The sequence below is a fragment of the Crocodylus porosus genome, unplaced genomic scaffold (assembly GCF_001723895.1).
Source record: "Crocodylus porosus isolate Cpor-Errol unplaced genomic scaffold, CroPor_comp1, whole genome shotgun sequence".
Classification (NCBI taxonomy): Eukaryota; Metazoa; Chordata; order Crocodylia; family Crocodylidae; genus Crocodylus; species Crocodylus porosus.
Genome location: NW_017728922.1, coordinates 16923930 through 16936660, shown reverse-complemented (window position 1 = coordinate 16936660; position 12731 = coordinate 16923930). Strand labels below are relative to the sequence as shown.

General features: G+C 49.5%; 1 protein-coding gene across 1 annotated transcript; it reads right to left on the bottom strand.

Moving 5' to 3' along the window:
- Positions 1–2394: 2394 nt before the first annotated feature.
- On the bottom strand, positions 2395–12725 carry TGIF2 (TGFB induced factor homeobox 2). The gene is made up of 2 exons (XM_019539744.1): positions 12055–12725; positions 2395–5773 (listed from the first exon to the last, which is right to left on the bottom strand). The coding sequence occupies exons 1-2, from the start codon at positions 12256–12258 to the stop codon at positions 5183–5185; spliced, it is 795 nt and encodes a 264-aa protein (XP_019395289.1). The 5' UTR covers positions 12259–12725; the 3' UTR covers positions 2395–5182.
- Between the last annotated feature and the right edge of the window lie 6 nt (positions 12726–12731).

The window sequence follows — 12731 nt, the reverse complement described above, 5'->3', positions numbered from 1 at the left end:
GAAGAATTGGTTAAAGAGGTCTGCTTTCTCCTCTGGCGCAACCACCAGATTGCCCAGAGGATCTTGCAGGGGCCTCACATTTCCCGGTGCTTTCTTCATCCTCCCTATATATTTGAAAAAGGACTTTTTATTATCTTTGATCTTGGAAGCAAGTCCTAGCTCTATGTCCGCCTTAGCTTTCCTGACAGCCCCCTACAGGCCCCAGCAGAGGAGGTATACTCCTCTTTGGTGATAGCAACCCCCCTTCCACCGGGTGTACGCTGCCTTTTTGGCTATCAGGCATTCCCGGATGCCCTTGGTGAGCCAGGGGGGCTTTCAGGAAATCCTGCCCCCCTTGCTTCTTGTTTGGATGGTCACCCCTTGGGCCCTGAGTAGTCTCCTTAAGGAACGACCACTCATCTTGGGCACTGAGCTTCCCTGCTGTCAAGAACCCCAGCACCTCTCCCACTAATCTCCTCAACTCTTTGAAGTTGGCCCTCTTGAAGTCTAGGGCTACCACCTTGCTGCAGGCCCTTGACACCCTGCGCTGGATGGTGAATTCCAGCAAGCAGTGATTGCTATCACCCAGGTGGTCAAGGGCCTGGTGGTCAAGTCAGAGTTGCCAGTTAAGTGGGCCCACACTCATTGTACCTGAGCTGAGGATGTGGCTTAACAGCTTTGGTATTTCCTCCGGAGTAAAGGCAACAATGTCAGTGTGAGCTCAGACAGAAGCCAATCTGTCTGACCCACTGCTAAGGTCAGCCTTCCCCAAATACAGAATGGCCGTTATAGCAGAATCCATTGGAGGAAAACAAAATTGCTGTCTCACTTGTTGGGTGCCCAAGGTCTTCCTAAATCCACATCATCAAGTGGCTGAGTGCAGTGGCCGTGACCACCAGAGCTGGGGGGTGGGGGGAAGCGGGGGGAGCATGAGACAGTTTTGTTTTTCTGCAGTAGAAGCCTGGGAAAAGATCTGCCAATTCTTGTGAGTCCAACATAGGGAGGCAGGGGACACATTTCTGTAGGCAAATACCAGTCTGGTTTATGGCTCCATTAAATGTAAGACTGAACAATGCCATAGGTCTTCCACTAATAAATTGCCAGCAAGTCAGCACAAGTTGGTGTCCTACCAACTCCTCAGACTCTGCCACTAGAAGCTCTCGCCTGACTTACACATATGACTTTTATCAGCCATTAAACATTTTGTCCCACTGGCTCCTTCCAGGTTGAGGACAGCAAAGAGACTCCAACTTCACCCACCTCTGGAAAAAAAACCCAGCTAAGCAGAAAAAAGGGAAAAACCAATCCAGGCTGAAATGTTGATGCTTCCTATCCATCCCCATGGGATGCCGTCATACTATCCTGCTGCCACCACGGGGCACTGCAAGCTCAGATACCAGATGCAGCGTCAAACCCCGAGCAGGATCTCTGATGGATCTGAGCTCCTGAGCAGGTTCTGCTTACCTCCTGCAGACAGCAGGGCAGTGGAAGGCAGATGCAGGACCAAGCTGTTGTACAGCAGAGCTGATGGTCAGTTTTGTACCATGCCCCCGTTCCCCACGTCTCTCCTGCTCCCAACACACCCCATGTACCCAGGGTCACAGGAACCTTGACACTGGCATCATGGCAAGTCACTTCATTCAAGGCAAAGCATCCAAGCCTGAGCATCTCCCCTTACCATGAAGGAGGGGTATGGTGCCAGCTTTAATGATCCACAGATTCTACAACCTCTTAATTATTCAGGTCCAGAGAAACAAGACCAGGAACCTGTTATTGCTCAAGACAGCAATGGATGTAACATGTGTTCTGCAGGGTCACCAAGGGCAATTGTTTCACCCTGCTGAAATGTTTGCCCTTCATGACCCTGCTGTGGGAAGACACTAAGGGAAGGACCCAAGTTGGCTCCCAAATCCCAGGAGGAGGTTGCAGGCCTGTTGCTTCCAAAGAAATCTGCCAAAGGTTTAAGAATGACCTAGCTCCTAGGCTTGGTCACATCTAGGATGGGGGATGATCTTTAATGCAGAGCCTCAGTTGTTGAAAAGTGTAGCAGCTCTGGATGAGCTTTCACATAACCAGGATGTCAAGGCTGCTGATAGACATGAATTTTTATAAAACCAAAAAACCCCATAAATTGCCTCTTCCAGAAGACTGTGTTAGTTCAGCCTGGCTCCACAGCACCTGAATGGATCAAATCAGCTATTAGATTGGGTGCTTCAATGGGGCTGTTTTGGCACTCTAATCTATACAGATGTTGGGCAAAACAGGTCCAGCTAACATAATACCTCTTCTCGGGATGTGCTGGGCTCAATATGGGGCATGCTAAGTTTAACGTAAAGTGCCATTTGGGGTTTTATGTTTGCAAGCAGCCCAAGCGTTTAGAGTTCAAGGTTGGCACTTCCACATCACTCGCCAACATGTATTTTAAAAAAAACTTTATTGGAAAAAAACCCCAAAGTTATTTACAGTAGTTCTCGTTTCATTTTGCTCCATAAATTTCATTAAAGGACTCCTTCCCTCCCCATGCTGCTTCACTCCCTTGCCACATCCAAAGCCAACCAATCAGGGCAGCACCATGATGATACAGGATAAATCAGTGTTGCTCCTGTGATAGCTGAAAGCAGGACTGTGGAAGCTCTGCTCGCTCCCTTCTGCCATAGACATCAGCCCCCACACCAATCAGCCAGCCTGCCCACTCTCCCAGGGCAGGGAAGGAAGCAGAAGAAAGGAAAGCTCTTTTGACTGACGTGTCCTTCTGAAAGATCAAAAGCCTGGGGATGAAACAGCCAGGAATTGGGGCACTAGATTAGGTCTGCACCCTTCATCCTTGGGGGGGGAAGGGGGCAAAATAGGAATCATGAGGGGAAGTAGTGAAAAGCTGATGGCAACTGTCCTTCCCCAAACACACCCCATCATGACAGCGCAGAACATGCTATGCATGATTACCAGGGTAGGAAGTTTCCAGACAGTGCACCTGCTGTCCTTCTGCCTTGAAGGGAACCCAGAGGTAGATTTTGCATTGCCTCACCCCTTGTGAGGTCCTGTGCACCAGCACATACTGGGACTAAGACATAAGTGAAACCAGAATGCTCCCATTTCACATCCAATATGCACTGATGCACAGTACTGCAAGGGGCAGGCCAGAGAAGCAAGTCTCTGGCCTGGAGAGACATAGGAAGTGGGGTGTCCAATTACTACAGACAGCATTACTTGCAGCTCCTGATTTCTCCTTTTTACTCCCACTGGGAAGGTTACTTAAGAGATTCCCCCAATAAGCTGTCACTTTTGCTTTTAATGTCCCAAGTTCCACAATGCACTGCTCTTTTCTATTGCTTACAAAATCTCCTGTCTGCAGCAGATGCGGATGCCAATAGCAAGTTGCAGCATCGTATCCTGCTAACATTAATATCTATTCATGCAACATAATAATTAGGCTAATAACCTAGGATTAGTGTTTCTCAAGATAGATAGGTATGTATATAATCACTATTTAACTTACATTTACAGTGAAACAGTAATATTTAAACACAGGGACATTCACTGACCCAGGTTGTCCCAGCTTCCATTCACTCTTGGCTCAGAGCCCAAGAGCTGCAATTCAAAGAAAAGGTGCAAGTCGTGTAACTCACAGCTATTTGGATTCATAACCGCTCTGCCTGCAGTCTGTGACCCAAACCTCCCCCCACCAGCTACTGCAACTATTCATAGGACTAAAGATGTTGGTTTCTGTTTTCCTCGTTGTCGTGGCCATGGTAAGGTAAGGATGTGCCAAATCCTGCAGCAGATGTAGTGTGGGCTCAGATGCCCTGCAAGACCTGGCCTTTTGCATAAGCCAGCTGGCCACTAGAGATCACCCACCAGTGTAGCAGTACCTACATTCAACATGATGAAAGCAAGGCTCCAGGAAACTCCAACCAGCGTACATTTCATAGGCAGTTTGTCAGCTTGCTGCTGATTCAAAGACAACTCTACTTCTCAGGGAATGCCTTGCTCATTCCTTAAAAGGGAGATGCAGTCTTACACAGACTGAAATATTACGACTCTAGGAAGAGAAGCAGATACTCCACATCCAAACAATATCCCCTTTCCACCAAAAAAATAAAAAAAGGAATAAAAAAATGGTACAAAAATGATTTCACAGTCAGTCAGGTTCACCCCACTTTCCCCACCCACACTGAAATGCCCTCAGCTGCTTCTGTCAGCGTTTGTCTGTTCCATGATACCATATGCACATCTTCAGTTGGACCTCAAAAGAAACACAGGGAAATGGGGGGGGGGGGCTTTAAAAAGAAAATAATAATTAAAAAAAAAAGGGAAAAAAAGAGAGAGAGTCACAATCAGGAAATGTTTCCAGCACATAAAATTGCTAAACAGCACCTCAGAGTTTTTACTGGCAATATACAGAACCCTAATATATAACCTTAGGGCTTCCAATCCATTCCACCCAAGAGAATGCCACAGATTTAATGTTTCCAGTTACTTCCATCTTTGCCCCTCCAGGCCACAGGGTTATGAGCCAGCTGGCAACAAAATTCACAAAATGCGAGGAAGACCCGAAGCCAAGGGGCAAATCCAAAAATAAGGAGAACTTTTCCTCCCAGGCTGCATCAAAGAAAAGATTCTTTTCATCCCCCATGTAAGATGAAGCACTGATTGGACCTTTGTTACGCCAAGAAAAAAGAAAGTTAGTAGGCGTTTCAGAAGGGAAACTCTGTACAAAGTCTAACATTGTAACAAACAGGTGTGGTACTAAGAGGTGTGAAACTAAGAGGTCACGGTCATTCAGCTACAAAGCCTATGAGATCCTTCGAAGCAGCTGAGCTGACCTCCTTTGGGCAACTTTGGATAGAGGTGATGCCCTTGCCATCACATAAGAAACCCAGGTTGGAAAGGAAGGTGGAAGCCATGTGATAACTCCAGAATGCAGTGATGCTGAATGAACGATATCAACCCTCCCCCACCATGAAGACGCTGTAGCACCTTGGGAGAGGGAGTCTGCTTTTGAGATGAGCCAGCTTGCATAGATGTGGATGCAGTCAGATTCATTAGGTCCTGCTCCTGGTGGGAGAAAGCCTGAGCTCAGCCCACTTGGGAAGAGGATCCTCACTGCAGAAAACGATCCACCTGTCAACAATCCACCTGTTACCAGAATAACCCTAGCAGAATGGAAGGAAAAACAGAGCAGCAGGAACTGGCCTGAGGCAGGCTACTTGGAGACCGGGGCAGCCTGGGGCTCCACGTGCAATGAGGGGGGCAGCTGCCCGTTCTGCCTCTGAGATTCCAGCTCCGCCGCCTTCTGCAGCGCCACTTCCACCAGCAGCTGGAAGCTGCTGAAGTCCTCTCCAAACAATTCAGGGGGTGTGGGGGGCGGTGTGTTGAAGAGTCCACTAGTAGGGCTGGCTGCATCCGTTCTGGCCAGCAGCGCCATGGTGCTGTTTGTCGTGCTCAGGTGTGGCTTGGGGTGGGGGTCCAGCTCCACCCGCTGAAAGGCAGCCTGCTTCTCCCGCTCCTTGCTGTGGGCGCTCACTACTGTCACGTTGCTGGCCAGTGTCTGGGCAGGGTGACAAATCATCTGTGGGCACACAGACATGGACAACACCTTGGAGGGAGCCGTGGCAGCTGAGGCCATGGGAGGCACCACCAACACCCCAGAGCCTGTGGTAGCTCCCCGCGGCAGGGTCACATCTGACGTCTTGCCCCCTCGGCGTGAGATGGTGAACTGGTTGGGGTCTTTGCCATCCTTGCGAAGCATGTCAGGAAGGAGTCGTCGCCTGGCATTGATGAACCAGTTACAGATCTGGGGAAACACAAACACAGCTCGGTCAGACTGATCCCTACTGTGAATCAGCAGGCAAGAAGCCCTGGCGGTCCGGCAGCAGAACAAGGCAGGCCTCCATCAGAAAGGAGAGTGATGAGCAAAGCCCTCAGCAACAGCTCAAGACCATTGTTGGCCCAGCCTCTCCCCGCTCTCTAAAGCTCCTCTGCACAGGGCAGGCTGAGGTGCTGCCACCTGCCCTCCCTCCTTTGGCATTTCAGTTGAACACAACAGCTTCATGTTGTGGTAATGACTGCACAAAAGACCCCGTCCCAGCCAGCACTGTCCATTTTGGGGACGGATGGCCTCAAAGGCAGAGTCTGCCTGGCCACCTTGTGCTTTCAGTCTGCTAGGTCTCCTCTAGGCTCAGCTGTCATGGAGGTGCCAGACAGAATGCAGCCCAGAGATCACATCAGAGGCAAACAGCTTGCTCTTCCCCCAGACAAGCATCAGGCTGAAGAGCAACAGCATTTGATGGAAACACAGCTAATAAGACAAGTGGGACCAAGGTACAGCTCAGGACAGTCACATGTCTGCAGGGCCAAGTCTGTGTTGGGAATGGACTTGTCCCAGCTGGAGCCATTGGGCTCTCTCATCTGCTCTACGGAGAATTTCACTTCTCTGGGAATTCCCAGTTACACAGACTCAGACTGGGACTGACACAGCCAGTGCCACTGAATAGACTTCTCGAAGTAGCAGTGATTTACAAACAGCTGCCTCTCTGCTGAGGGAGCTAGAGCTCTGCTGCAGCTCTGCAGCGCTACAGCAAGCATGGTCCTGACCCCTCTCCTACTCCCAGTAGAGGCAGTGAGCTTTGCCAAGGATTTCAAAGGGAGGTGGACTCACCCTAAACAAATGCGGAGCCTGGCCAGCCCATCCTCCTGATAACCAGCTGAGCCATTTCAGAGAGCACAGGACTACTGCATGGGAATGGGCCAGAGAGAGATCAGGAGACTTACTGCAATATCAGACCACAGGTGTTGCAGGTAAGATGGAGGGGGAAATAGGAACTCAGCTGATCCAGACCACCAACCACCTGCACACTTGTAACCTGAAAACACACTGCCTGCTTGGCCATGCTGTGGGCTGCCCAGCCAACCGAGGGCAAAGCTCAGATATTTTTTCAAGATTCCTAGCATGCCTTCTTCCCTTGCGCCAGATCTGATCAGGAGGATGCAGTCTTTCTATATAAAGACTCCACCTACCTCAATAGGTTTATGCATTCTTGGCCAGGAAGGAGACAGAATTCCTTTGTTAAAATAAAGAAGAAAGGAACTTTCTAAATAGACAGCCAAATTAACTAATGTGTTTGCATGCTGAGACACAGGTCAGCAGCACTTGGGCAGGGAACACATGCATCAGTCTGAGGACTTATTGCTTGTGTGACAGTCCATGTTGTGCCTTCCACCCCAAAGCACTTTTCAAAGTGTACATGAGCCAGAATCCTTCCACTTGTCATGGAAATGCAGCCAACTCTGGGATACAATGCAAGAGCAGTTAACTGCAGAGTTGTTGTTCAGTATTAGTACAGATTTGTTTAATTATTTGGGGGTTTTCATTACTTGACGGACCAGGACCCTGAGAAACTACTAATACTACAGTGGATTACAAAAATGGTACTCCAACACTTCCCTGTATTTTCCCAAACAGCAAAGCTACAAAAAAAAAGTTCAAATAAACTTCTGAAAGTATTTATTATATACAAATATTTTATTATATATAAAAGTAAAGGTGCAGGACTCTGACTTTATTTTTTGAAAGTTTTTAGGAAATGCAGTTTGTTCAATTCAGTTTACAATGCACTGTTCTACACCTTGATATAAACATAGATAGATTAAAGCTACTGTGTTCTTCACAGAAAACAATTAGAAGAGTATAAATCACATAAAGTGACTAATCTCTCCCAAATATTCCCCCTAGGGTCAAAAATCCCACAACTTACTGCAAGTTACAGCCCTTATGATCTTGGAAGGTTTTTTTGTCTTTCAAACAAGATTTTCTTAAACGCCTGCAAACAAGCCACTGTTATTTTAACCACATACATAAATACACCCTCCCCACAATCTCATAAGCCTCAAGCTCCCTCTGAAGTCTGTGTCAGTTCTGTGGGAGGTTTCAAAGATCAGAGAGAAAAAACACATTAAGTTCTACTTTGATTTGCTTAAATAGTTCCTTCTAGACCCATCCCAGGTCCAATCCTGTGCTCTCACTCAAGGGGAAGTCTTGTTCTGGATTTTACTGCTAGGAGGACTGGGCTCTATAAATATGTTCTAACCTTCTTAAAGGTTGATAAATGAGACAGACTCCTCAGATAAAAAGTCCTGCTGGGCTTTGCCCCATTTGCCTGATGCAGGTTGCTCAATTTGGACGCTACAACTAGAAAGGGAGGTGCCTACAAACAGCCACATACAACACGGGTAACAAGTAGTAAAGACTAGATCCTCAGATGATTTACAGCAGCGGAGGCCTGGGCCCCACAGGAGAAAGTCAATGACTGCAGTCAGCCACACTTCCCAGTTATACACAATGCTGTTGCATGTGGATTCACACCACAGGTTGCCATCAGAAGGGGAGAAAAACATGAACGCATGTGCACCTACACACACACACACACACACACACACACACACACTCTTACTTGTTAAATGAACATTAAGGTGCAGCAGGTTCTGTAACTAGCCAGCTAAGGCAGGGCTTAACCACCCAGACAGGCTCTGCCTTAAACCGTCTTCCCCCATAAAAATAAGTCAACCTGCCTTTAAAGCCAGCATTCATTCTACCCTAGTACCAGTCCCGTCCCCATCCCCGTGTCCCTGGAAGCCACTCATAGCTGTTTTACACTACTGGCCTGACACAGGAGTCCCCACTTCAGCCTTCACAGTATAAGACTTACTGTGGATGCATGGGTAACATACACAAAGCCTGCTGGGCTCCTGGGAATAGTTTTGGTTTGGTTAGGGAGGTGGTACAGAAGGAAAGAAGCAGTGCGGGAGGAGGGAAGGATGTTAAGTTAATGCCAGACCCACAAGCTACAAAGCTTGCGCTAAGTCCCAGGTTTCCTGGGATCAGGCACAACATTCTTATCTCCTTTGCAAGAAGAGAGATACATGGCTTCCTGGTTTCCCTGGAGATCAAGAGCTGCTGCTCACACGGAGTCAATTGTTCCAACTGGTATTCAGCTCAAGCTGTATCTGCTTCTTTCCCAGACCTGAGGAAGGGCATTTTGTGCCTAAAGGCTTGTCCAATTTCTCTCCCAGCTGCAAAAATCGGGCCAATAAAAGGTATTACCTCACCTCACAAATCTTGCGTTTCCCACTGAAAGTATGTCAGCTTCTAGTCCCAGAGCGGAGAGCCCAGGGAATTAAAAAAACAAACAAACCACTACACGCCTTCGACTGAGTAGTGGCCAGTACTTACCACCAATTTGAAGAGGCTCCCTACAAGCCCAGGCAACTGGCAGGGGAGTTAAATGAAAACATCAGGAGAGAACCTCTAGTGCCCTCTATCCAGATGCCACCTTTGCCAAATGCAGTCTGCTCAGTGTGCGGCTAGAAGGAATTTGTGCCCTTGGGCCTACATCCATTTGGTTCTCTGTAGTGGCAGGGAAAAAGGCCTGCTCGATCCTTCCTACACCCTGGATTTGCTGACATCACATCTGGATGTGACAGCATGTTTACTTCAGAGGCATTCCTCCCTGCCCCCAAAACAGACCTATAGCACAACTGGGAAGAGGGGATAAGAAAAGCAAATGGAAAGGGCAGTCTGTTTTGAGATGGGGCTCTGAGCACCTTAACCTAGACCCTCTGTATTGTGTTATTTACAGCCAAAAATATTCACTTTATCTGATGCACAGAAGAAGTGCTACTAGGCCAACTGCCTCCACACCAGTCACACAGCTTTGCTGCAGCAGCTTCTGGGTATCCAAAATAAGAGGAATCACACTCTGTATAGCTGGCCACCACAACCAGGCATTGAAGTGAGGTGACAACCGTGCACCTGACTGGCTTAAAAATCTGGCTCTTCAGCCTTTCTGCCAGAGGGACCCAAGTCACCTGTACAGCTTCAGAGCCTTGAGCTTCTGTTTTGTTCTCCAATGAGTTCTCTCTTTTCACAGAGAAAGAAAAGGATCATGTGGCCTGGTCCAGCTGCTACTGTATTGTCTCACAGCTGTCACAGGGAGCAGGGCTGTGGCCCTTGACTGCCTGCTCAGCATAGTCACTGTCTTGGTCAGTATGCAATTCAGTGATTCTCATTTACAACAGGATGTGATGAAGAGGAGGCACTTCGCTTAGAAGCTGGCACTGATTCCTTAGTTCAATGAGCCCTGTGTTAAGGCAGGGCAGATATCTCTTAAGTCAGATATACAAGAACAAGGTCAGCAGTCACTTCTGATCACTGGAAAGTGCCTTGAGGTCAAAACTTGGGCAGCAGCCCCCTGGCCAGACCCCAACTAGGGCAATTACAATCTGTCCACTTTGCTATCACCCTTCTAGCCATTTGCTCCTTGTTTTGTCCCATTAGATGGCATTGCTCCCTTCTATTAAAAAGCTACCCTACTTTAGCCCAGGGGTGGCTGCACTACAGCAGAAGGCAAGGAATCCCAGCACACAGTGTGTGGGGTGCTAAGGAATTAAGTGTGTAGGTGGCAGCTCTCAAGAAGCCTCACACGGACTGGTGGGTGGCTGGGCCCCACACCGATCCCAGGGAGCCTGCTGAGTTAAGCCCCCCCGACTGAGCAGCCCTCTGGTTTGTGGCAAGGAGATCTTGGCCACCCCACTGCAGAAAAAGCCTGCAAAAACTTGTGCCACAACCACCAAGACACTTGTGTCAACAGATGATGCTCTGGTTCAGGTGTTACATATCTGGCACAGCCTCCTGGTGCAGCAGGTGAGTACAGACCTGAAGACCAAACAAGCAGTACAACTCCCAGCACAGTTAAGAGGATCCCCTGCCCATCAGGTTGCCAATGCACCCTCTCAGCATCATGCCTGCAAGCAGAGATGCAGCTGTGACCTCACCATTTAAGAGGGGTCCAATAAATAAGGAGGATGTCCTGGCACAGATCCTAGTGAAGGAGATGAGTTCCCCCCTTCTGCCTATGACTGCAGCACAGGCCGACTTCTCCAGGACTGGCCTGCTGAAGCTGCAACTTGCAGTCTCTAGCCTGTTTCTGCAGGATCCTTCACACAGCCCTACGCAACCTTAGCACCATGATCTGGACTCTCTAGGTGGGCATCCTGAGAGCAGCCTAGGAGAACCCAAGTGGCCAGTGGCTTACTGATGCTGGGAAGATGTCACCTCATTTTTTGCCACTGAAAACAGGTATTTAAAATAGTTGTTCAACAAGCAACAGTAGCAAAAAAGAAAACAAAAAACAAAAAAAAGGTGACACCCTGCCCCAGGCACCCCTCAGTTGAGCCAAGTCCTCCTCAAGTGAAATGATTCATTCAGACCAGGTGCGAGCAAGTGGGTGGCACAGTCCAGCCCAGCCCATCACCTCAGCCGCAAATGCTTCCCCAAGGGCTCCTTTGGGCATGGTGAAGATATGCCTCAAATCAGATCACATTCACCCCTGCCCTGTGATAATAATTAAACCCTCCTCACACACAAAGAGGCTGGGGAAAGGAAGAAAATGCCTACCACATAGTGGTCTGATTGAACTGAGAATCCCTGCCCCATCCATCTCTAGTAGACACTATTCAGTTTGGGCAAAAGAGGCTGCATCTGACCTGTAGTCTATGAATGAACTGGGCAGTCAAAGACCTGGGCCAAGCAGTGGGGCCTACAAAAGCCCATGAACAAATATTTTGCAAACATGAAGGCTGCAACCCAGTCCCACAGCCAAACACTGCTCCTTTCCAGCCCCTACTACTCTGAGGTACAGCTGCACTCCTGTACTATATGGATGGGCTATTTATGTGCATGCAATATGCAGCAGGCCTCCTGGGACCCCAGAAACGTGCTACAATTACAAAAGTAGCTGTGCATCTCAACCTTCTTGGTCTGTTTGCTTCTGTGAAATGGGTCTCCTCCCACCAACATGTCTCTCAGGAGTGCTAGGTTTAAATTGTTTGTTGACAAACCTCACCAAGCTCTTTCAAAGAGATCCCCTTGACCCAACACGAGTACAAGGGGTAACCACATAAAACATCCTTGGGCAGCACCAGGCCCCTATCCCAGCCTACTGTGCTGCCCCCTCAGCCTGCACAGTTGCCAGGAGGGCAGACATGGACAAGAGAGGTTGAGGCCAGGCACGTTCTCACCTGCAGCACCGAGAGGTTGGTCTGTCCGGACAGGCTGAGCTTCTCCTGCTCAGAGGGGTAGGCATTGAACCTGTGCTCGTACAGCCAGTCTCGGAGGATCTTCACCGACTCTTTGGGGAGGTTCCCCCTCCTCTTCCTCTTGCTCGACTGCGACAAGTCCAGAGACACGGCTCCGTCGTCCTCCCCGAGGTCGCTATCCGACATGGCGCAGCTGCCCACCAACCTCTCCGAGGGAAAGCCTGGTGAGGTGGAAACCAAACAGGGACCAGATCACAGGGCAGTTTACTGCGGCAGCACAACTATGGGGAGTCCTTGAAGGTAGAGACCTAGAGCAGGGCAGCTCCAGCCCAACTCCACTGCCTGTTTTCCTCCCACCTCCCACTCACGGGGCTCCTGTTCTACCGCCTGTCTGGGATCCAGCGGCCAAAGCCTGAGCCCCAGAGAAGCTACTTCGTGCCTCAGGGGACAGGAGGGAGACACCAGGCCACTTGCCCCAGCTCCAGCGCGGGCCGAGACAGAAGCACACCCTCGCAGCTCCAGCGCCTCCATCCAGCCCCTGGCGGGCCCGGGGGGAGCGGGCTCGAGGCCCGGGCGCAGGGAAGGGGGCGCGACACCCGCTGCCCGGCCGCTCTCCTCAAAGCCTGCTCCGCTCGCCCCAGGGCTGCCGCGCCGCGGCC

What these genes read in the sequence shown, in the direction of transcription:
- TGIF2 (XM_019539744.1), bottom strand. Translation starts at nt 12,258, where the DNA reads ATGTCGGATAGCGACCTCGGGGAGGACGACGGAGCCGTGTCTCTGGAC. An exon ending in CCAACCTCTCGGTGCTGCAG is followed by an intron (nt 5,774 to 12,054) that starts GTGAGAACGTGC and finishes GTGTTTCCCCAG; the next exon opens with ATCTGTAACTGGTTCATCAA.